Source organism: Cupressus sempervirens, chromosome 5, assembly GCF_028749045.1.
Source record: "Cupressus sempervirens isolate cs-2001-9-10 chromosome 5, ASM2874904v1, whole genome shotgun sequence".
Taxonomy (NCBI): domain Eukaryota; kingdom Viridiplantae; phylum Streptophyta; class Pinopsida; order Cupressales; family Cupressaceae; genus Cupressus; species Cupressus sempervirens.
This window is the reverse complement of record NC_143122.1, coordinates 440,134,464-440,161,564: the sequence shown is the minus strand read 5'-3', so window position 1 is coordinate 440,161,564 and position 27,101 is coordinate 440,134,464. Positions and strand designations below refer to the sequence as shown.

Here is a 27,101-nt window from a genome sequence, read left to right as displayed (position 1 = left end):
TAGGTGTGAGCTCAATGCCACATAAACGGAACACCTCTTGCCAAAAATGACTCAAGACCCTGCTATCCCTATCACTCACTATGCTCCGGGGTATCCCATGTAGTCGGAAAATCTCCCTAAAAAAGACTTCAGCCACCTGCACTGCCGTGTAAGTAGTAGTGATGGGAAAGAAGTGTGCATACTTTGTCAACCTATCTACCACCACATAGATGCAATCTCGCCCTTGGGCCTTAGGCAAGCCCGTAATGAAATCCATGGATATACACTCCCACTTCCTATCAGGTATGGGAAGTGGTTGTAGGAGCCCTGCTGGAAAGGTGTGCTCTTGTTTGTTCTGCTGACAAATAGAGCACTCTCTAACATACTGCAACAAATCTACCTTGAGCCCCTTCCATGTGACTCCCGTACTTGCCTGTATGTCTTGAAGTATCCAGGATGTCTAGCTATAGGCGAATCATGAAGTGCTCTCATAACAATATGCTTCACCTTCGATCCTAGGACTAAGAATATCCTATTCTTGTAGATAATCAAATTATCCACAAGTGTATACCTGGTATCGACAACTGTCCCATCGACAATCCTAGATGCCCATGAATCTCTAGCATACTCAGCAATGATCAAGTACCTCCAATCCTCTGATATCTGAATCATAGCATTGAGATGTGGTCTACGTGACAATGCATCTGCTACCACATTTTGAGTCCCTTTCACATAGGAGATGTCAAAATCATAAGCCTGCAGTTTACTAACCCACTTTTGCTGCCTGTCATTGAGATCTCTCTGTCCAAGGAAGTGTATCAAACTATTGTGGTTAGTTTTAATGCAAAACTTACCACCCACCAAATACTGCCTGAATTTAGCCAATGCATGCATAATAGCCAACATTTCCTTGTCATATATACTAAATGATCTCTCCGGCCCACGGAGCTTCCTGCTCTCAAATGTAATGGGGTGCTTGTCCTGCATCAAAACAGCACCTATACCCTCTCCAAATGCATCACACTGAAGCTCAAATGGCTTCGAGAAGTCGGGTAATACTAACACAAAGCATGTAGTCGTGATCTCCTTGAACCTCTCAAAACAAGCCTGTGCCTCAAGTGTCCAAACAAAGGCTCCCTTCTTCAGAAAATCTGTCATAGGAGCTGCATGGCGTGAATACCCACTGACAAATCTGCAGTAGAAATCACACAATCCAAGAAACCCTCTCAACTGTGTCAAGTTCTCTGGAGGAGGCCAATCCACAATAGCACAAATCTTATCAAGATCCATCCTTACTCCCTCTGCACTAATGATTGGACCCAAATACAATAGCTCTGTCGTGCCCAGATCACATTTGGATTCCTTGGCATACAAGGACTCCAGCTGCAAGATCCCTAAAACCGTCTCCATGTGCTCCTGCCAAGTCCGACGATAAATCAAAATATCATCAAAGAAGACTAACACATACTTTCTCAACTCGTGACGGAAGACCCTATTCATGGTGGACTGAAAAGTAGCCAACACATTGGTTAGGCCAAATGGCATGAGCACAAACTCAAAGTGCCAATAATGACATCTGAAGGCAGTCTTCTCAATATCCTGCTCCCTAACTCTGATCTGATGGTAGCCGGATCTCAAATCAATCTTCGTGAAATAACATGCACCGTGAAGCTCATCAATCAACTCATCAATCCGTGGAATGGGGTACCTATTCTTGATTGTCCTTTTGTTCAGCACCCTGTAATCAATGCACATTCTCAATGTACCATCCTTTTTCTTCACCATCACAACTGAAGAAGCAAAAGAAGACTTGCTAGGCTTGATGTGACCCATCGCAAGAAGCTCCTTTATGGTTTTCTCGATCTCATCCTTGAGTCTCTTAGGATGCCTGTACGGTGTAATCATCACGGGTTTAGCACCCTCTTCCAACTCAATGATGTGCTCAATACCTCTGTCTGGTGGTCTGCCAGGTGGGATGTCACTGAAAACCTTGTCATACTTCACTCTCAACCTCTGTATGTCTGGATGATACTCTGTCTTATGCTGCTCCCCCTGTGTAGGCATGAGAGTACATATGCTACCCACACAATGTCATCATGTCTGACTAGCCTCTCCAACCGTCTAAAGGAAATGGTCCTGATGTCTCCATTCGTGATGGCTCTCAAAATGTGTTGCTTCCCATTCACTTCAAACTTAATCTCCATGTCCTTCAATCTGAAGGTGACCTCTTCCAATGAGCGCAACCACTCCATCCCAAGAACAATATCCAGATCACCCATGTTGACAACATGGTAGTCCGCCTTGAACTCATAGTTGTTCAAGCACAAGGGCAAATTTCTAACCATCCTGTTACAGTTAAGAGTGTAACCATCAGCAACCTGTACTCGTAGTCCCTCAAACTCCTTAGTCATAATACCACGACGTTCAACAAAACGTGCATCAATGAAATTGTGCGTAGCACCAGTATCAACCAAAGTAATAACTTGCTGCCCTGCTAGAACACCACGTAGTCTAAAAGATCCTTCTTGCTGAATGCTAGACTAGCGTGCCTCTTGGAAGTGCAACTTGGGCTCCTCCTTAATCTCTGGAGCTTCTGCTTCTGCCTCGGGCTCTGCATCACTATGATCAATCTCATGTCCAAAATTATCAGAATCTGAATCCTTGTAGTAAGCCCACACAACCCTGTTAGCCTTCCCCTTAGGCCTCATAGGGCAATCATGATCTCTGTCATAGGGACACTTGCAGTAAAAACATAGCTTCTTCCTAAGCAAATCATTCAATGTCTCCATATCCAAAGGTGCAGTAGACTTACCCTTGGTATCCCCTTTTTTGCCCTTATTTTTATCAAACATTTTATTGTCCTTGAATGAAGAAGTGCTCCTGGAGGTGAACCTGTTGGAGGGTGCTGTGAGCTCCATGCTTCGTGCCTTCCTCATAGCCTCCTGCAATGAAGGGGGATCGAATGCCTTGATCCACCCCTTTAGAGGTTCAAACAACCCCTCAGTGAATAGTATAACCAACCTCCTCTCGGACACATCCTGCACCCTCATCGATAATCTCTGAAACTCACTGATGTAGACCTCCAAACTATCTGTCCGTCTCAGTTGTGCAAGATCATGGAAGAAGACCTTCGAGTCTTTCTTATCAAAGCGCTCTACCAATCTATCCACAAAATCCTAATAGGATGTCACCTAATTATGCTGCAATGTAACCATACCATGTGACCACCAATCATGTGCTACACCCTCTAAATGCAAAGTGGCATACTTGATAGCATCTGTCTCTAACATAGGCCTTAATGCTAGGAATTTATCTAACTTATGGATCTAGGCTTGTGCTGTCATCTGTCCACTGCCGTCGAAAGATGGTAAGGTGAGCTTGCTAGCAACTCATTGCAACTCACTGTCCTAACCTCCTCTCGGCCTCCAGTTCTGCTTGCTACACCTCATGTGCTCTCTTCTCTGACTCAAGTAGCGATCAAAATTTTGCAACTCACGAACATGTGGAAGTAGTGCCTGCTATTCTACATCTACAGCTCGAAGATCATACTAGAAATCCTCTGGTATATAATCCTCTACTACCTCTTGGGTCACCTCTCTGAGGAATGTAGGACGTGTAGGCTTGTTTGCAGCCCATGACCTGTGCCTAGGAGCACCCTATGAACCTGCTACACTCCTGTTATCCTGCTCTAGTGTTCCCCTATCCTGTTCCTAATTACGTCTGTCTTGTGGGTTCATGTGCTCAACCATGGTGGTGAGTGCTTGCAAAGCTTGAGTCATCCGCTCTTGTCCTGTAACCATTGCTCTGAAAAATTCCCTTGTTTCCAGATCCTCATTCCTATTGTCTCTTGGTGGGCTACGCTCTTGTCTGTCACCCATGGTGTATGGTTACCTGTTAAAATCTTGTTCCCTGTCAAACAAAGTTTGCCTGCAAGTGTAAAATCTGTGAGAGCCAACCCCGGGTGGCTGCATGTGATTGCTAAACCCTCAGGATGGCAGGATTTAGCTCGGATACCACTGTAATGGCCCGTTACCAATAGGCCACTAATAACCACTAATACTGAACTGTGAAATTTCGTCAAACACTTGGCATGCAAACTAAATACACTACTGAAAGTAAAATGTTGAATAAAGGAAATTGTTGTGCAACAAATCTACTCAAATAACTGATGTAAAATAGTACCAATATATTCATTCAATGATAACCAAATGATTTTACATATGATATGCGATTTTCATCTCAAGGTATTACAACATAGCACATTACAACAAACCCTTACTGGCTGAATGCAACTGAGAATTTCTTGTAACTACAAACTGAAATGAAAGAACCTAGATTGAGCAAATGCTAAAGATGAAATGATGAAAATGCAACTCCAAACTGCCCTCCAATTCACTAATCATATGGCTTGCAGGTACAGCCGTACATGTACGGACTGGTACGGCTGCTGGCAAAAATAAATGTTAGGCTAAAAGGTGCCGAAAATGATATAGAAATAATCACCAGGCTCCAAGAAAAATTCTCCCAGAAAATAAAAATCAAACTCCCAGCCAATAGTGAGATATGAGCCAAAATGTATGTCCAAGCTGAAAATCAAACCCCGCTGAAAATGCCCAAATAAGCTCAACTTGAAGTAGCTGAATACCACTTCCAAAGTGCCTTCAAAGGATATTTCACCTCCTCAGTTATGCAAATCCTTAGGAGACTCCGTTCCCAAAGATCAAATAACAATCAGCAGACCAAGATGGCGCAACAAATGCTCAAAGAGAAAAGTAGTGTAAACTCAAAACTTGGGATGTCCAAATGAGAGGCCAAGCACCCTATTTATTCACTTTCCTAAGAAGCCTCTAAGAGCTTCTAGAAGTATCCATAAAATATTCTTATGAAATCTCTTTATAATGCACTTTTATAAAAAGTAACTTTATAAAATAGAAAGTGCAACTCAACTCAAAATTATAATATTTTGGCCCCGCATAACACATAAAATAAAAATATAATAAACCCTATCTCTCCAAGAGCAAATAAGACCATCTAATCCCCAAATAATCATCAGAACGACTCTCTCAACAAAAACATCTGCCTACGAGAGTCCATGATAGGCAAATTCACTGAAAAATAACATGTCACTAAAAAGGGGACATGACATGCTTACATATTTTAATTTCACCCTTCCATAATTTTTTACTTTATTGGGCATTTATATTCATCCTGCTTGTTTAACCCGATATCTATATTAGATGCAGAATTTATTTGCTTGAGTCAAGGTATACGTTTTCATCATTTGCCAACATGATGTCATATATATTTTAATCAACTCTTCGCTATTATTAATCATAAGTTTTGTGACTCAAATCTGACAGTATCTGGTATATATCATTTTTATGATATTGACAACCCATTGCTCATACCTTCATCGCTATTGTAAGGAGTGGAATATTTTTATCAGTATCCTGCTGTATAGATTTGGTCTTTGTTCTGTATAATGTGCATCACAATCACAACATTTTATGCCAGATATCCTTGCATTCGAAAATGATATTTCATTTGTATAGACTCACGTGTAGACTGCTGCCGATGTCTGGACTGACTACCGTCTTTGACTGCACATCTCCTTGGTTTGCAGACTTATCTGCGTACAGGTCATGCTACTGTGATATCCATTAACATTTTTACTCTCAATTCAAAGCTGCTCCCAATTCCTTCCCTAGCAATTCATTCTATGTGAAATTTGGAATATATTTTTGCTTATGTGGTACTTCAAATATTGTTTGCATAGTTGAATCCATCGCAAACTTTGACAACACAATATAGGAACGAATCATTGTCAACTCATCGGGTTTGATATTACTATTATTTTTTAAAGTCTTTGACCCTTGATTTCAATTTGACTCAATGTAATCAAGCATCTGTGATTTGGTTCTGGGATTAGTAACTTTTTTATTATTTCTGCTATTTAGAGATAGACTTCAACACCATTGCTATCTGTGTCATTGTCTTTTGACGTGCATGTTTGGTGTATGGAGATTACTGCTGTTACTTGTCTTCTTGAATCAATATTGTGCCTTCCAAAAAATCTTATTTGCTTCACATTATTATTTATAATTTAGTCACTGTGTATGAACACGTTGCTGCAGTATGGATACTCTTTCATGAATCATCTTTGACTTATATTTTTCACCACTTCTTAGAATACAATACTTAGGTACAACATGATATCGGCCCTGCATGTATCAATTTAATTACTGACTTTTGTGGTTTTCTTATTTTCTTCTATATACAAACTCTGAATTATTACAGTGACTTGCTGAGTGGGATGACTTCAATGTTACTTTTATTATTGATGACAGTGAATTAATATCAGGCTTTATTTTGAGACATCTCCTTGATGCTGCTACTTTTATAGTCAATTTGTTAATGTCTCTCTTCTGCATATTTGATTCTTATTTCTTTGTGGCCTTTTAGTTATGTTCTCTATTTCCATAGGATACAAGCTTATACCAGTATTTGCCGTCAATGACAAATTTTCCATGAGATGATTATATAGAAAGGTTTAGATTTTAAAAATTAAAAAAATGTATAAGAGGTTTAAATTAATATTTGTAAATTAATTTTACCTTCTATTTTATAGATTAAGATTTAAGATTTTGTTACATAATTTATGGACATATAGTATTGAAATTAATACATATAAATAACAACTTGTTAATAAACAATATTAAAATTATTTCATTTAAAACTCTTACAAAATGAGTTAACCATATAATCTACATCTAAATTTATTTTTCATTTGAAATGAACAATTTAGAGTTAGTGTGCACCCAATAATTAGGAACAATTGCATAGTCTTCTTTATGGAAAAAAGCTTCTACGACCCCCAACAAAAGGAAATCTAATTGAAACAACTGTATTAAACATATTATGACGACTTCTTGATAGTATTCATTTGATTTCACACTGTCCAACAACAAAACTATCATGATGGCTTCTTTATAATATTCATTTTATTTCACAATGTCCAGAGAACAAAACTATCATATTATTTGTTCTACAAATATATTTTTGAGCTTGAGGTAAAAAAAAAGATAAAACGAGGAGTCATCATAAGTGGTCTAAAGTATTTCATTGTTTAATTATTGATGGTAAAACTAATTTACAAAATCAAACCTGGAGAAGATAGGTTCAACTTTTTAAGCAAGAGTAGAATAATCTTAAAAATAGGAACAAATTGAACTAAAAGTGTAAAGTATTTGTAACTTTCAGTGAAAATATTTTTCCATCTTCCTAATTCTATATAAGAACATGTTAAGAATAACAAATTTAGCTAGCATTCAAAAAATTAGTGTAATAGATAACGTAAAAGACCATTATATGTGACAATAAGAGGAAGCCTGGAAGGTACTTTGTGAGATGTGGAGAATTATAAATGTTTCAGGTTAAGATGGAGATTTCTCTAATTCATTACATCAAATTCGTAAAAATTAATCATAGGCTTCAAAAATGAGCAGGTTCTTTTTATAAATGTGACCCATAGTTATTTCAATTATAGGGATTTAAAAAATAATTTATGTAATTAGAAAATGCAAAACTAGAAGTTGAATATTCAAATTGTCAAAAAGTAAATGATGAAAAAAATATAAATCTATGTTTAAGAATGTATATCTAGAAGAGTAGCAAGAATACTAATTAATTAATAGTTTATAATCATATTTAATTTACAAAAAATCGAAGTTTATAAAAAAGATTTATAACGTGTAAATATAAATATATTTCATTCAAGTATTTAAAAATTTAAACAAACTTAAATAAATAAATGTAATGAAAAATTTACTAAACTACCAAAAGACAACCCTCTCTATCAAATTAAACACTATAACAAACAAACAATAGATAATGGTAATATTAGAATAATGGATAAAATTGTTATGGATAAAAAAATAATTCAACATAATCCTAATGACAAAGCACAAGAGATATAATACAAAGACAAAGCGGAGGAGAGGGAAGGCGAGGGAAAGAAAGAGGAAGAAAAGGAAGATGAGGAAGACAAGAAGGACGAGGAGGACAAGGACAAGAAGAATAGGAGTAGGAGGGAGAGGAGGAGGGGGAGAAGAAAAACAAGGAGGATAAGGAGGGGGAGGAGGGCAAAGAGTGGAAGAAGGGAGAAGGAGGTGGAGGTGGAGGAGGATAAAACGAGGTGGAGGGAGAGGAAGAGGAAAAGGAGAAGACAAAGAAGACAAGTCAGAGAAGACAAACAAAAAATTGCATTGACGATTGATCCTACTTCTAGTAAATTAGATGAGATTGTATCATAACAAACTTGGAAGCCTCTCCAACATCACCACAAACAATTGACAAATAATATAGGGTGTAAGCTGAACAAACCACTAAATTTAAACTATCCAAATTAATGAAATTGAAATGGTAGAAGTTGTTCCAAAAATACGACACAACATGTGGGTTATTGGAAACATATCACAATTCACTATGTGAATTAAACTATGATAAGTATTAGAGAATGAGAAAATTTTCAATATTGAAACATGTAGTCCACCTTTTTCAAATAATGCAATATATTTTTCTATTGGTGTATCCTTCACTTAAATAGAGGAAAAAAAAAGAGAAATTGACATTCCTATTAGTTGTCTAGCCTTTTTTACTAGAATAGTATAATACTAAATATATTTTGCTATCGGCTAAAATATTGCACCTATTTTGGGTGCAATTGCTAGTAATATGAAACTTGATCTAGAGGACCACAAATAGTCTTGGAGCCGAAGGGGTTGCAACATCATGAAAGATGGTTGAACGGATAGGAGGAATAGGACACTCCAAAAATTTCTTGTTTCTTGCGGAGGTGATTGATCATTCTACTCCCCTAAGTGAAATGAATTATTTAATTTATATTTTGGTTTGTTGATTGATCCATGATAATGATAATTATTTCGCTTTACCTTCAAGATCCACCATGTTCTTGAAGTCAATTGATGCTTCCTTACATATGAAGAATGCCACATACTTATGTGAGGATATTGAGGAAGTTATAAATGAGGTGGGAGAAGAAAATGCGGTGCAAGTGGTGACCGGTAATGCAGCAACTGATGTTGTTGCAGGTAAACTTTTAACTTTAGAAGTTTTGATTAAGAGGTATCTATGAATTTATTTAAGATTTTTTTAACACATCTAAAATTCTAATTAATTTAAAATTGTTGCAAGTAAACTTTTGATGGAGAGGCACCCAAAAAAAATTTGGTCTCCATGTGTGGCCCATTGCCCTAACTTCATGTTAGATAATATAGGAAAGTTTGAATGGGTCAATCATGTATTGATAAGGCCAAGCACATTTGCAAATTTATGTACAATCATAGATTTGTCCTTAGCATGATGAGGCAATACACAGGGCAAAAGGAGTTGGTTCAATCTGGAATCATGAGATTTGCCTCAAATTACGTCAACATTAAAATCCTTGTTCAAATCAAAGGCATCTTTGAAATGCATGTTTGTTGGCAAGGAGTGAATTGCCTCATCTCATGCTATGACCATTGTAGGGAATAATGTGGCAGAATGTATTTTTGATGAGCCAGGTTTGGACCCCTCGTGCAGCAATCATGTAGGTAAATATATTTTTGTTTTGTTTGCAACTTTGTAATTTTTCTTATTTTAAATTTTTAATGCACACTTGTGACTTAACTAATTTTTTTTAACATTATATGCAAGTCACTAAGGCCCTTGTAGTTCTCCAACAAGTTGGATGATGGGGAGAAGCCCCCTATGGGCTAGATATATGAGGGCATGGATAGGGGCCAAGAGGGCCATTAGATCCAAGTATGCAAGAGTTGAGGATATGTATGGCTCCATTTGGGAGATCATTGATCATTGATGGGATATGAAAAACCAGCTTCACAAGGCCATCCATGAACAACTTATTTCCTCAATCCATCATTTTGTTTCCTTGATAACTTCAAGGTGGATGAGGAGATTCTTAGTGGCCTATACACAGTGATGCAAAAGATGACTAGCAATGCAAGAGATAGATAATATAATAATGAACAAGGGGTGATTTTCATAAGCAATATGTGCAAGGACGCATAGACAAAATTGCAGGCAAGTAGAAATATATGTTAAGAATCTTAAGTTTACAGCTTATGCATTTTGATTTTATAATCTATCCTTGAAGTTCGAAATGAAACTATATTTTTTTCTTTTCCTTATTTCAAATAGACGGTGGTATATGTTTGGGCGTACACCCCAAACCTTCAAAAACTTGCCAATCATATTTTGAGTCCTTTGAGTACACCCACTCGAAGAGGCATAATAGATTGTTCGTGGAGATGTTGAATGATCTTATGTTTGTTCATAACCATCTTTGTGTTAGGACAAGACAAATCTTGGGTACTAACTCCTCTCCAATCACTCTAGCAGAGATCAATCTAGAGTATGATTGGCTCACTGAGTCTATCAATCCTGTCTTTATTGAGGACCATGAGTGGGTTGACCAGGTAGATAGAGAGGCTGAGGTTGTGACTATAGAAGAGGAAGAGGATAAACCATGATCAATTGCACTACGGCTAATGTTGACTAGAGTGGCACCTCACACGCAGCGCATGGCTTGTCAATCATCTAGGACCTACCTCAGCCGCATTTGTAGGAGGCAAATAGAGTACTCTAAGGCTACAACACCTGAGCCAAAGACTTGGTTTTGTTTACAGTTTACACATGTTTGGGAACATTTAATGTCACAAATTCCATTGATTTTATATACATTTGACGATATTTATAATTCTACATATCTATGTTTTCTATTTCCTTCACATACAATTTACATTTGTACTTACATGATGGATGTATGTTTATGTATGAGATAAAATTAGTTTCTAGTTGACGGTGTTTTAGTGTTTTTAAGCTTCATTCAATAATGGGTGCATGAAACAAGTTATAAATCGTGGAAAAACTCAATTTTTCCATTTTGTCGAGTCGTAGCCGAGTCATGGGTTGAGTCGACCTTGCCAAGTCATAGGCCAGTTTAAGTCATAGAACTTTGGACTCCTCCAATAAGAAAACCATTTAATCATTTCTTGGCTCTCAACAACTCAAATAGCATCAAGTCTCAAATCAAAGTCATCCAACAGACTGACATCCAAATGCATCTCGTGTCAACGCCCACAGACAAACAAATACCCATCTACTTCAACTCAACACTCATAGATGGACATGTAGGCATAAGGCTCAATCTGTCATTGTTAAGTATTTTACCCTGACTTATTGATATAAAGTTTTCACTTATTAAGAAAATCCCTTCCCATGTACAATCTCAGTCATTTGTGAACCGCAGTCCACGTAAGGAGCCCCTACACTCCACTATTCAAACACTACGTGGTAACCCATGGAAAACCCATAATGTGGAACTTCAGGAGTCAAAACAATGGAAGCATAACAAAGTTCACCACCCACCATAGTCAAATTTCCTAGCTAAGTTTAACTAAACTTTACTCTCACCATCAAACACCACAGCCTACAGGCATCAATTTAGATGCCCCAAGCAAGAAAGTAACCTTATGCCAATTTGAATGAGATAGCTTCCATTAGAATGCACGAAATATATACCCTGTCAACCATCGGAACAAGTGTGGGAAAACCAATGGAAGTAGACAACAACCTGGAGTAACAGATGGAAAGCCTACACCATGGTCAAAGTCATATAAATCTGTCAAATCAAATCCCAAAATTCATCTCCATTTCATTGAATTGGGAAAAAAAGTGCCCCAAAGAAAGAATCAACTATGGTTTTTCATCATAAAATACCCTGTGAAATGGACAAAGTGGAACAAATATCAGGAACATAAAAGCACTGATATCCACCACAGAGAAAGGAATCCCTAACCCTTCACCCCTCCTTGGGTAACATGAGACCAGAAGTTGACATATCGAGTCAAAGCTCCACAGAATTAGATACAATAAGGGAGCAGAACACGCAGTAGATCCAAACGCAAAAACTAGGGGCAAACCAGCAATTAAGTCTGATCAGGCTAAATAATTGAAAGATACTATAATAGAAGCAGAAAGAGAAACCCAATATCATATGAGACAAACAAGCATCTCACATTTTTCATTAAGTTTGGTAAACAAAAAGAGAAGCAGAAGAATGACAGATCAAAAACTGCAAAAAGAAGTACGAGAGGCTATTGATGCAGGTACACAAAGAATAGAAGAAATGTTCTCAAGGTAGACTCCCCTTGAACAAATGTAAAAGAAAGTCCATTGAATGTTAAGGGCATCACTGCCCCGGACCAAGTGCCTGTTAAGGTACTAGTGTCAGTTGTATGAACTGACATCATACTAACAACCAATCAGAGGTTGCAGATCAAGTTTCTCTTCTCTGCATAGCTTCAGCTGATTTGGCTATAGCCATTGTGTGTGTATCTAGGAGGCTAGGAATTCTCTAGAATCCTTACACAATTAAATGCATCCTGTCTATGTAATGTCCTGAGCCAAAATAATAATACAAATACAATCCTCAAACTTCCACAAACACTTATTATTTGGATAACAACAATAGCAAGTCAGATTAAAAGTACTGTTTATGCATCAATTATATCATACATTTTAAACAGAAAATAACAGTCATAAATTCTGATTTCTGTGTTATTAAAATAGTTATTTTATTACATTAAAGTGGCTCCGCAATAGCAGTAACTACGATAGCAACTAATACCGACAGCAATGGTGAACCCGATCAATACTATGTGTCTGGAGTCTATCCAATGAAGCTCATATGTGAACTCTGTGTGTGATTGCCCTTCAAATCATTAAGGTTTTCAGCCTAGCTTTCCCACACTTGAACACAAGTGCTCCAACAGATTCTGAAAGGAATTTTCTCAACTGTAAATCATTATCCCAAATGGAAAAATTCTCTCATTTATAACCCCCAGAAACAAAACACGTTGGTCACCAAGCACACCCACAACTTCAAATTTTAACAGTGATCATGGGTGAGAAACATTTTGATTTGAAAACTATGGTTCCAAAAATAAACAGCTAGAAACTATACAACACAGGTTGGGATGTTAGGAGGGCAACGGAAACACAGGCGAAGATATAGTGATTAGAGGCTGGCCATTTGACAAAGACATACTACAAGTCAAGGGAATTGGGGTCAAGCAATGGACATGCCAATAAGAGCAAGTCTAAAAGTCTGACAAAGACAACAGTGGAGAAGGGGACAAATGGAAGGCATGGACTCTTAATGTTTTTGCCCAGAAATAATGATAAATAGCAATAAAGAAGAACTAAATAGGTACAAAGGACGCAAGACATTTATCCTGGGAAGACCCTTCAGCTTGAAGGGAAAAACAGCAATAAAGCTGAAGGATTTTTCCAAGATAAATGTCCTGTGTCTTTTGTACTTATTTAATTCTTCTTAATTGTTATCATTATTTCTGGGCAAAAACATTGACACGAACTACCCCCATAATCTTCCATCCATCCTTGATTCCAGCACCAAGTAGAGTCTTCTCTTGCAGATAATGAGTTCATTGAAAATTCTGTACCTACTGTCCAACAACTTATCTTACAACACATTAATAGAAAACACGTTTATGACATACTTTGCTATGATTACAATCTTGTAATCTGCAGAGATATGGGACATGGAACAGAAATTGAACCTTCTAGACAATGCCTCAGCAACAACATTCTTATTCCCTTTAACATAATCAATATCGAAGTCATAGGATTGGAGTTCACTGACTGACTTATGTTGCTTCTTATTTAGATCCTTTTAATTGAGGAAATACCTCAAATGTGATCAGTTTTAACCACAAAGTAACCACCCACCAAGTATAGCTGAATTGACCAATGTGTGCATGATAGCCAGCATTTCTTTATAATAGATGCAAAACAGCCATTCCACCTCTATGAGTTTATAACTCAAAAACAAATTGAGTGTTTGTTTTGCGTGAGCATAGCTCCAACACTTTCTCCTAATGCATGGCATTTCAATGTTAAAGAAAGGGTGCAATCTAGAATTGCTAACACAAGACATGAGTTCATTACCGTCTTTAGTTTGTTGAATGCACATTGTGCACCCTTAGTCCACACAAAATCACCTTTCTTTGTTAGGTCAGTAAAGGGTGCAGCTAATTGGGACAGACCCTTGACAAAATGCCTCTAGCAGCTGCAAAGGCTAAAGAACCATTGCAATTCTGTCAAGGTATCGAACAAAAAAGAATTTGAGTTAGTTTTCGTAGTCGAAAAGTATCAATCTCACAAAAATTAGAAAGTGTAACGTGCCTACTTATTAAATCACTTTAGAAGGACGATATCAAAGTTTTGATGGTAGACTACTCCCACTAAGAGTCCATAAACAGTAGTTTTCCTCAAGGACATATTCCCCTTAGATTTATGTTATATCCTGAAAAAGGGCCAGCCCAACAAATAGCGTCAAAATGCCTCCACCCCAATGACCTCACCACAAGGTCCCTTGCCTTCTTTTATTTTTTCAACATCCGAGAATAAAACCTCAGATCCATTCTTAGGACCCATGCAATTCTTAGTACGCTGTGTCGTTGTTCAAGTTTGAAATTTGATTATTTACGTTTAAATTCCTTTCAATTGATTAAGTCTTGTTCTTTTGTTGCATAAAAATATCATTCAAGTATGAATTGTAGCCTTTCTGTTTTTGCATTGGTTTGTATTTCATTTTGGGGCCATCTATGAAACGAAATTTCCAAGTTCAAACTTTCACATTTCTCATTTAAAAGTTAAAACCTTTTGAAATCTTGATATTTGTATTGATACACCAACTTTGTTGTAGCTTTAATTTATAAATAGAAGCCTTTCTGTTTTTGCATTGGTTTGTATTTCATTTTGGGGCCATCTATGAAACGAAATTTCCAAGTTCAAACTTTCACATTTCTCATTTAAAAGTTAAAACCTTTTGAAATCTTGATATTTGTATTGATACACCAACTTTGTTGTAGCTTTAATTTATAAATAGATCATTTGTTCATGTTAATATCTAAAGAACTATGCTCTCTTGGAAGTAACATAAAGTTTTAATTTGTACGTATTCAATTATATTTAACTTTCATAATTTACATTAAGATGTCAAAAAATAAATTTTACTAAGTACTCCTACTTCTCCCCTTGTCTTGGCCAAGATTTTCTATTCCCGAAAACTATCACCTTGTCCAATCACAGAAATGTAGAAAAACACTGGCAAAAAGTAGGCTTCAGTATCTGCTTAACTAAGCTTTAAATATGAAGTTTTGGTAAATCTTAAGAATAAATTACTATGTATGTGTGTGTGTGTATGTATGTATGTGTGTGTGTGTGTGTGTGTGTGTGTGTGTGTGTGTATTTATTTATGTGTGTGTGGATGCATGTGTATGTATGTGTAGCCATCTCTCTTGTCATCTTGAAAATTTTGGAAAAAAACTTGTCGTCCCCAGAAACCTGTCCCTGCATCCCCACATACCAGAAACAATAACCAATTAAAAGCATGTTCTAACTGCTTTCCCCTCAATAGGCATTTAAGTCAGATCATGATCCTCGACCTACAAATTAAAGTGAATGTCAAAATTCATTTATTTGAGCATGGCTTAGATATGGAATAATGATTTGAATATCCACCCAATCCTTCTCCTCTCTTGTGTTTTATAAGAACACACTAAACATGGAAAACTGATAACAAAATTACAATAAGTAAGCACTTGTTACAATTCTCCATATAATGTGTCACAAAAGACCCTCTTCCCTTTACCATTAGATAGGACAACCACAATATTTTCATGTTTTGTACAAAAAAATTTAATGAAAAGAAAAATACAAACACTTCAGAACCACATATTTCTGAGCAGTAAACTATAAATGGTTACATGGACACTATAGAACTTCTACAATGCCAGAGCAACTCAAAAGTAATAAATATATGATAAATGCAGTAGGAACAAAATAAGAATATAGCTTCGAATACCTCATTTTCTATGACTGCAATCCGCTTTCCATGGTCAGACGTTAGAATATGATTGAGAAGAGTTGTCTGCAATACATTCACGACAGACCACACAATAGTGTCAAACAAAATGTTCTCGGATTAAATATCAAAACCAAAAACAACACAAACATAAAGGAAGAAGAATATGATTGCAATATACAAGATTGCAATGTCTCTGCCAGCAAAGCTAATAAAAAATATAATATCAAGGAACTTGGAAATCTCCAAAGAAAAACAATTTTTGATACTTGCATAATTTTAAAACAGCTATGGCAATTTTGGTGGAAAGAAATATTATATACTTAGCTAATTATCTCAACAACGTCTACATTTTTTAATTGATGATCATAAGAGTTTGCTCTAATGAATGTTTAGAACGTCACATCTACTATGAAAAAGGCTGTCCCAAAAAGAGTCATGTTCCAAACTTCTTTGAGTGCAAGCCTATAAGTCAAACATTATTTAATACTTTTTTAAGGACTTGTTTTGAATTTTTTCAAATATTTCATATCATAGGAAGATGATACACACCACCCTGATAGACCTTGCCCCTCTAGGGAGGGTATCATGATTAACAAAACTATTTCAATGATCAGACAAAATACTTAAACATTCAGTCATTTTTCCAAATAGCACCTTTCAGAATTTCAAATCTAGTTTACATAGTCACTGGGAGACTACGACTCCCCACCCTCCTCCCCCCCTCCCCCCCCTGGAGATGCGTCTCTCAATTCTTGCACATACCAAGAGACTTCAAATCAGGCGGAGACTTCATGCCAAAGTCTCCCAATGTCTGCCGCAAATCTCAAAAGGCAAAAGTGTTAAGTTTGTGGTTGTAGTAGGATTGATTCAATCATGAGATACATTATTGATGGTAAATCATCATTAGATAAATAACTATCTATATATCTATATCTATATCTATATCTATAGTTATTTATATTATTAATATAGTACCTAAGGATGATTAACTATAGAGACATGTCTCCTCTCATATTTATGAGTCTTCAAATCTGCATTTGGAACATATCAATTACATTGGCAATGTTAGTACATTTGCAGAAAACGATCCATGTTACTCAACATGGTATCAGAGCAATTTGTTGGGAATACTTAGAATACCAAAGTCTAAACTTAACAAAGAGTTGGAGAGGAAACCCTGCTATAAATTATTGGCATAGATATAATAGAATGCCTTCACGAGAAGTATATTAGAGCATTTGACATTCAACAAACTTTTCCAAACCAGAGTAACCGCATAATTATTTACAGAAGGCTCCTTCCACATATGGGTGACGACTGTATTATGGAGGAGAGGTCACAAGATTGAATCTGTCTGTTTCTTGGTTGTAAGCACTTGTTGTTTCTTTCTGGCTGCCATAGTGAAATTTACTTTGGCCCTTAAAGATCACATTAACAGAACCAAAGGGAATCTATTATCAAAATAAAAAATATTTGTAGTATTGTGGAGCCTCATATTCTAAAGTTTGGCAGAACAGATTTAACTAAACAAAGATATCAGACTATTATCAACAGCAAGAGCCTGTGCATCCATAATCTCATGAGAATATCAATAATTGCCATAATCAATTATCAAGGAAGCATTATCAAAATTACTTTCTTGTTGATATTGTGACCCAAATACTCCGACTCTTCATTCTGGATATGTGATAATTATTCATGAGCTATCTATGTTCAGTGATTCATCCTTATATGTTGATAATTTATATTGCATCTACAATGGGCATTTGAAGGATCTAAGCTGAGAGTTGTGTGAGATACATGAGCATCTTCTCGACTTGAATCATCTGCAAATATCGCAGTGGATGACCAAACTTAATGGACACTACCAATGTTACGATTGGAAATTAATGATGGTAGAGATAATAATCGTGGGCCTGAGCCTATGGAAATTCACTAGTTGAGTTTTCTTTTGCACAAAATATGGGAAGTTCATACTATCAAATGATATTGGTGGTCATGGACGCTGCGATTCAAATACCTGTCTAGAAGAATTGTTGTTGTCTTGCAAGACTACTTAATTTTAGGAGTACAAACAAGCAGCCAGGACTGAGTGATTAAAAATAATAATAATAAATAAATAAAAGTCTATCAAGGGATGCAATCGGTATAATAGGAAGCGATTGTTTGATCTGTTCTGCAGTTCCAAGTTGGAAACTAGAATAGGTAATTATTTGGATAACAAAGGTAACAAATAAAACAAACTATCGAGTCTTCAAATGGTCGCATGAGACATATTACTGAGTCAAATATGACGATAGACGTTAAAATCAAGATAGATACTCAAGTGATGTTGATGGCATATAAGGACATATTAATATGGGATCTAAGCCAATAAAGATAGTAAAGATTGTGTTTCCAGATTTCATCTATAGGCAGAGAAGTCTCCAAAATTCGTTTTAACAGAGTATCAAAGACCAGAGTTTAGTTTCGTTCTTGTTGCTGGGTGATTTGGAGAACAGATACTGGCATACCGTGGATAGGTTTAGAGAAATGGGCCTCAAACTATTGGTGCGATGATTTTGAATAAATGGATGCATCTCTCATGGTACCTGCAGTCAGGATCAAATAATTGTTTCAAACTAATTGTCGACAGAAATTGTTCCACAATCTACATTTACCACGGTGAACGCTTTCAAGTGATTATAGATAGCCGATCTGATTGCAGCAGTCAAAACATGACGAGTTTCATCAGATCTGCCTCATCCAACAGCCTACGTTGGCTAAGACATTTGTGTCTCGCACCTAGAGCTCATCCCATGGCAAAGTCTAATCAAATTCTCAAAAGTTCAAATTTCCACTACTGGAGACTACCTTTCATAATGAACAACAAAGTCAAATAATACAAATTATTTTTGCAGAGATAATGTTAATTTCCAAACATAAGAAAGTTTTGAGGCAGAAATAAATTTATAATTCAATAAAGACTATGGTTTCCAATAGAAATGAAATATAATTGCACCGTATATTTGGGTTATTAATTCTTCATGAACCTGTAAATATAAGTTTGGATGACACTCAGTGACAAAAGTATCTAAGGACTACATTCTTTCATCCAGCAACAGATCATCAGGAGGAAGCACTGAACAGGGGGGACATTTATTGTTTTATGTTAGAGTCACAATGCGAACTTGGAATATGAATGACAAATACAAGTTATAAAGAAGCAGCGATGAATGGCATAAGTGCAATAATGTATCTAAGCCAAATATATCCATGGCTAATAGACTATATCAGTCAGTTCATTTTACAGAGGTTTTTCTAAATTATATCTACAAATTTCAATGATATTTGGAGCATATAATTGGTGAAAGATATTCATTTGTGCTGTGGACATGACCTTGGACTATGAAGAGCATTCTTTGTACTAAAGTCATTCTTTCTCCACTAGCATATAAAATCATTTCATTGAGCATAAACTTATTAAGTCCTTAGCAAGTATGAAGACAAATATTATGGAGGAACTCTGAACAGAGGTTGATAGCCAAACCACAAGTGATAATCATGTTCGACTAGAGAGAAAATAATCAATGTATAAACTTCTCGACAAAAGACAATGGATATTCAGATCAAATCTTCAAATGAAGAAAGTAACTTGAAGATTGATGCCTGAAGAATAACTGTGAGTTGAAGACTATCGTGGCCTAACATTCCCTGGGAATTTTAATTATGAGTTGAAGACTATCGCAATTTAACATTCCACTTCAATGATCTAAGAATGGGAATTTTACATTGTGGGAGGAATAATAACCAATGTTTCATTCCCACTCAAACCATCTTTAGAAAGGAGATGTTCCATGACCCTCATGGGCACATACGTATTTTTATCCTTGAGTATTACATTTATCTACTCTTTGTAGTATCTCTTATATTTGTAGTTCTATACATACTAGAAGAGCTATTTGCCTTGATCTTTTCCTTTATGTCTGAGGATGTTTTTGCAGGAAAAGAATGCTGGTATACATGCTACCCAAATTGTGCAAACTCAATCTTATAACAATAGCTCGTCCATTTGGTTTGTGGAATTGTAAAATCCGAGATTTCTACAAACCCTGGTTTACCCAAATCAAGGTTTTGTAAATATTCATTCCCATTTTGGGATTTTACTTGAACCGTTGGTTTCACTTGGAAGATGTGTATGAAGACACATTTTTATGCATAAGCTTGGAGTTGAAGCCTGAAGGCAGACTCCAAAAAGTAGTCTAATACATTGTTTTTGCACTCCTCAAAAAACATAACCAGGGTTTGATTTTCAATTCCTACCTGCTAGTAGGAAGTCGGAAAACTTGGTTTTGAGACAAAATTAGAAGTCGTGTATGCTAATTCCATTTTTCCAATTTTGACACAAACGCAAAAAATTTCAAATCCGGATTTTGAAAAAGAAAATTCCTATTATCTTCCACGAACCAAACAGACCCTTAAAGAAGTTGTGATCAGGTTGTTTAAAGTGAGGCTCTTGAAGCAAAGATCTTTGATGATTGAGATTATGAGTATCCTTCTACATTAAGAGGGAGTATGACACTTCTTCGAAGGCAATGTAGGAGCTTAGAAGATTGATACTCAGAGGGAGTCTAGAAATACATGTATGTGACTGCGTGATCTTGATAGGCCTACTCTTGAGTGCAGCATGAAGAAGTATTAACTTATCACTAGAAAATCGGAAGATTAATATCAGATTCAGAGTAAGTCTAACAAGAATCCTTGGGGGAAGAGAGCCTCTAAGGGAGTAACTACTTCCCAGGATCATTGTTCAGAGGGAGAATTTTGAGGTGCAATCCTTTGTGAATGATATCTTCTTTATGAGGAAAAGTTCTAAGTGAAGTTCCTTATAATGCATTCTTCTCTATGAGAGAGAATTGAGCCGAAAGCATTTGTACCACCCTCTGACTTGGTTCATGGTGGTTACTATTTCACATATGATATGTAATAAAAGGTGATGATCTTTCATTGACATATATAACAGAAGGTAACAATTGTAAGATGACGATCTTATAAATGGTAGACCTGTTACCATGACAAACTTCATTAAGTTGTTGTCCCAGAGTGCCAAAGATAATGATACTTGTCATGATAGAGACCATAACACTGTGATTTCTTGTTATATGATAGACTATATTAAATTGTTGTCTTCGAGTGCTGAAAATCAAATAACTCATATCCTTCTAGGATATAACATATTATTACGGAAGTAATTGGTAAATACTTGCTTGTTATTAATAGGGAACAAACAGTCAATTTATACAAAAGAATGAGACCATGTTTCCTTAGGAAACGACCATAAAGAATAGAAACATTCGATTCTAGAGAAAGCAAAAAACGAAAGCAAACTACAGCTAACTAGATATTTACAACAGATAACCATTAACTAATGATAGACGACTTATCTATTATTGTAATACCCTCCCTTAATGGTTAATCTAACACACTAAGCTGTCCTCTGAATTTGATAAACTTATCAAGACCAAGAGGCTTGGTAAGAATGTCTACATCTGATCTGTTTTAGGAACATACTACAAATCTATAGTCTCGTCTTCAACCAACTGGCGTATGTAATGACAGTGAACATCCACATGCTTGGTTTGTTCATGGAAGACTAGATTTCATGCTAATTTGATAACGCCTTCATTATCAACAAACAGAGTAGTCAGTCCTACTGGAGATATCTACATATCCCCAAGCATCCGACGAAGCCAAACAACTTCACATCTTACCTTAACAGTCCCTCTGTATTCAACCTCTGTAGAAGAGAAAGAAACTGCCTGTTGCTTCTTACTGGTCCATGTGGCTGCATCGGATCCCAAACTGAACACATATCCAAATGTTTACTTTTTATCATCAACAGAGCCTGCCCAATCTGAATCTGTGAACCCACTGAGTTTAGGATTAGAACTTCAAGAGTACAGAAGTCCATAATCTGAAGTGCCCTTCACATAATGAAGCACACGCTTTGCTGCCATCCAATGATCAACCTTAGGAGCTGTCATAAAGCATGAAATATAGCTGACTACGAAGCTGATATCAAGCCTAGTAGTAGAGAGGTAGATGAGGCTGCCTACTAGTTGCTTGTATGTAGCATCATCAACAGAAGGAGAATTAGACTTTGTTGATAACTTGAGACCTTTCTCCATAGGTGTAGATGTAGGTTTGCAATCCTGCATACAAAATTTGAATTGAGAGATGAATATACCAGAAGACTGTTGTCAAACTTCAACACCTAGGCAATAATACATGAGCCCAAGGTCAGTCATATCAAAAGACTAGCATAAATTCTGTTTGATTCCCTGAATCAAAGATGTCGAACTGCCAGTGATGATTAGATCATCCACATAAATAACCAACAGGATGGTGTCACTGTCAATAGTCTTGATGTACAGATTTGAGTCTGAAGAACTCCTCTTGAATCCTTGATCACTGAGGTACTTACCAATTTTTATGTACCATGCCCGAGGGGCCTACTCCAAGCCATAGAGAGCTTTTACCAATCTGAGAACCTAATGGTATTTACCAACAACCTTGAAACTAGGAAGCTGCGTCATGTAGACCCCCTTATGAAGATCGTCATTCAGGAAAGCACTCTTGACGTCCATCTAATGGACCTTCTAGCCAAATTCTACTGCCATCACTAGGACTAATCTAACAGTGCTCATCTTTGCAATAGGAGCAAAGGTCTCCTCATAATCAATGCCCTGACACTAAGAAAAGCCCTTTGCCACTAGATGAGCTTTGTACTTATCCAAAGTACCATCCGATTTGTATTTGATTCTGTAGACCCATTTGTAGCCAATGGATTTCTTCCCTAGTGGAAGATCAAAAAGGACCCAGGTGTTGTTCTTCAGCAGGCTCTGGTGTTCAAATGTCATGGATTGTTCCCACTCTGGAATTCCTTTAGCTTCAAAGTATGTTTGAGGTTCAAACACACTGTGTATGTTGACAATGAGAGCAAAGTTAACAGAATCTATAGTTTTGCTCTTTTTCCAAGCAGTTCTCCCATCAATGAGCTCATCATCATGAAGATCAACAAGTGTCTTGGCCCACCACTTAGGCCAGATAGGAGAATGAACAACATTAGTACTAGGAGATGCTTGATCAACAGGATCCTCATCAGAAGAATCTGGATCAAACTTAGGTGAAGCATCTAAAAAGCGAGGTGATCCTGCAAGAGAAGCCAGAGGTGTCTGTACAGGTATCGCTGGAATAACTGGAGCTGCAAGAGCTACTGGGGCCCTCCGATCAAGTGGACCTAATGGAAGTCGAACTCCCAAATCATGAGCCATCATAGGCTGGTCTGTTGGATTAGGAACAGGAGAAACAGACATGAATGGTCCTCGCCACTCATCAAAGACTACATCTCGACTGTAGATGAGACAAGATGTCTCAACATCGATTAGGTGGTAGGCTTTGTGAAGACTGCTATATCCAACAAGCATGAGTTTCTGACTCTTGGCATCCAACTTGGTGCGTGACACTTCAAGGATCCAAACAAAAGCAAGGGAGCCAAAAACCTTCAAGTGACTGATTTTGGGCTTGCGACTTGACTAGGCTTCTTCTGGAGTTTTACCTTTAACCGCCACTGTGGGTGATTGGTTCAACAGATAAACAGCAGTGTTAACTGCTTTTTCCCAAAACTGCTTTGGAAAATGTCTGTGTTCGAGCATGGAACGAGCCATCTCAATGATTGTCCTTTTCCGACGTTCAACTACATTGTTCTATTGTCGTGTGTAGGGTGTGGTTAACTAGCGTTTGATGCCTTGTGTATCCAAGAATCTAGAGAAAGCATTAGAATAAAAATCCCCCCCATTGTCTGATCTAAGAGTAATAATAGATTTCCCAGACTCTTTTTCAACTAAAGGTTTAAACTTCTGAAAGATAGGAAATGCATCCGATTTCTTTTTAAGGAAATATAGCCACATTTTTCTACTGAAATCATCAACAAACAACAAAAAATACCTGGACCCAAGAACAGGAGTGGCCATAGGACTGCAAATATCGGCATGAACATGTTGAAGTACCTAAGAAGCTGGCCATGAATCGCCACTAGTGAAAGGTGTGCGATGTTGCTTCCCAGCCTGGCATGCATCACAAACTCCAAGTTGTTGAGTCTGAATCTCTAGCAATCCAAGAACAAGCTCATCCCGAGCAAGTTGTGAGAGAGAATGCACATTTAAGTGCCCATATTGCTGATGCCAAAGTGTGCTGACAGAAGATCGTCGAGTAGCCATAGCTAAGTCCTGAGAATCACCAGAATCAGTAAGCCTAAAAAGACCATGATCCTCAAGACCCACTGCAACAGTAGACTTAGTCGCCCAATCAGTGATGGTGCACTAATGTGAACTGAAGGCGACTACCAAGTGTGGAGAATGTCACAGCAATTGACTGACTAAGAGTAGATTTAGTTCCATCCCTGGAACATAGTACACATCAAGGAATATGAGATTCCTCCCAACAGACTGAATCTGAATGTTGAATTTACTGATAACCGTGTACTCTTCTTCGCCACCAAAAATAACAGAGTCTAAATAAGGTTGGTAGTTAGTAAATCAGTCTCTGCGGTGAGTGAAATGATGAGAGGCACTTGAATCAATGTACTAGGCAAACGACTTCACATGATTTGTAGGTCTTTTACATGAAGGCGTAAAAGGCAGATTCTACCTGCTCAGTGTGCTCTGCACTGTTCGCTTTGGGCTGCGAACTTGATTACTTAGACTGTGCAGCTAAACATTTCCGACATTCAACCTTCATATGTCCAAACTTGTGGCAGTAGTTGCATTGAATGTTCTTCTTTCTGGAACCATTTGATGCTGGAGCAGAAGACTTTTGCTGAGATGGCTGTTGAAACTTGCCTTTATCCGTCTAAAAGGATTTCGTAGCAAAGGCTTGCTTTGTGGAGGTGGAACTGGAGCTGCTACGAAATTGTTGTTTCCACCGATCTTGTTGAAGCAGCAGTGTGCAGAGATCAGTGAACTTCAAATCAACACCAAATGATGTGATGTTGAGAGTCTCGATAAAATGCTCATAGGATTTTGGTAAACTCTGAAGAGTGATAACCACAATATCCTCTTTCCCCATCTTGCGACCGATGGCAAGTAACTGATCACAAATTTCCTAAATCTGATTCAAGTATGCCTAGAGTGAGGTGCGCTCATCCATGACAATAGAAAACAGAGTGTTTTTCAGAAAAAAGGCTCTGCTTTTGTCAAAAGTCTCATGAAGACCTTTGAAATGTGTCCAGAACTCAACAACTATCTTGCCGGATGGAATCTGAAAAAGTTGATCATCAGCCACGGATAATTTGAGAAGCATCACTACCTCTCGATTATTCAAATCCCATGTATCTTCATCAGGACCCAAAGAAGTCAGATGCTTCGTAACACCTAGAACAAGTTGATCGGTGTTCCGATATTCAAAAATGGCGATGATCCACTGCTTCCAAGTGCCATAATTTTGACAATTGAATTTGGAGTTATGCTCAAGCAGAATATTTGTCAGAGATGCCATGGCACGTTTTTCAATGAAAATCTATTAAGGCATGTTCTTCGAGGCAAAAATACAAAAGACCTAGAAGAATCGTATGCTCGAGCAAAATATTTGTCAGAGATGCCATGGCACACTTTTCAATGAAAATCTGTGAAGGCATGTTCTTCGAGGCAAAAATATGGAAAACCCAGAAGAATTAGAGTGACCCAGAAGAGAGCTCGAAAAGCCTAGAAGGAATATGCTGTCGATTTCTAGATCTGTTGGCTCAAAAATTGAGGCACCCAAAAAAGGAAGGTAGCCCAATTGAGCTCTCGAAAAACCCGCCAAGAATTTGTGATCAAAATATTTTTAACCCCAAAAATTAGGGTTTTGAGCAAAAAATCCAATCACCGGCCATGGAGGTTGAATCTGCCAAAAAAGGCGATTTCGTGGATAAAATGGTCGACTTGGCAATGGCAGGTGTTTGTTTGGAAAAAAATGCAGAGCCGTCAAACAAGAACGACCGTTTTGGACCTCCAAAAAAGGGTGGATTTGATAGTTGCCAGGGTTTGTAAAAAACACAGAGCCGCAAGTTAGAAAGCCACAAATTTTGGTCTAGTCGCAAGTGGAAACAATGACCAAAGCCAAGTGCCAAGAAAAACGACGGATACCACCAGAGCTAAGAAAAATGACTAGTTCATTAGCAGTTATCAGTTGCACGACCAGAAGAAAAAACACGATTTGTAAAAAACGTGACACGAGTTTGAAATACATAAAACGTGTGCTGCTAGAAACCCAGTCTCAGAAACCCTAACCTGAGATTGTGATCTAATTCGAAGTTTGCAAGGCAAAAAACCCTAGACAGGTTTTAGATAATTTAACTGAAAAAATTTTGAAAAAATTTAAACAAATAATTTCAAGAAGAAATTATAAAAAAATTCGAAAAGAAATTTGAGTATTAGCTCTGATACCATATTACGGAAGTAATTGGTAAATATTTGCTTGTTATTAACAGAGACCAGATAGTCAATTTATACAAAAGAATGAGATGATGTTTAGGAAACAATTGTAAAGAATAGAAACATTCTATTCTAGAGAAAGCAAAAAACGAAAGCAAACTAAAGCTAACTAGATATTTACAATAGATAACCATTAACTAATAATAGACAACTTATCTATTATTGTAATACATATTATTTTGGTAGGCGTCAAGTATTTGATGCCAGTGCACATACCAAAAGAATATACATATGATGAATATCATATGATTAATATTTCTTGTTGAATCATACTTCGGATTATATCGAAAGATAACATCTAAGTCGATGGATTTATGTTGATATCCTTAACTATGTCATTCCAGGAATATCATACTGAGATGATATCTCTTCATATACTCAAAAGCATAATGTGTTCTATAACAATCCTCCTTAACTAAGAGAGAGTGTTAAGTTTGTAGATGTAGTCGGATTGATTCGATCATGAGATATGAGATACATTGTTGATGGTAAATCATCATTAGATAATTATTCTTATATATATATGGTTATTTATATTATTAATATATTAACTAATGATGATTAACTATAGAGACATGCCGCTTCATGAGACGTCTCCTCTCAGATTTATGAGCCTTCAAATCTGCATTTGGAACATA

General features: G+C 37.0%; 1 protein-coding gene across 1 annotated transcript in view; it reads right to left on the bottom strand.

Annotated features, from left to right (window-relative positions):
* Window positions 1-27,101, bottom strand: part of LOC149556671 (uncharacterized) — a 191,409-nt gene that overhangs the window by 126,183 nt on the left and 38,125 nt on the right. The window contains exon 2 of the mRNA XM_089831091.1: window positions 15,950-16,015. Within this exon, the coding sequence (XP_089687217.1) occupies window positions 15,950-16,015 (66 nt within the window). The remainder of the gene's footprint in view (window positions 1-15,949; window positions 16,016-27,101) is intronic.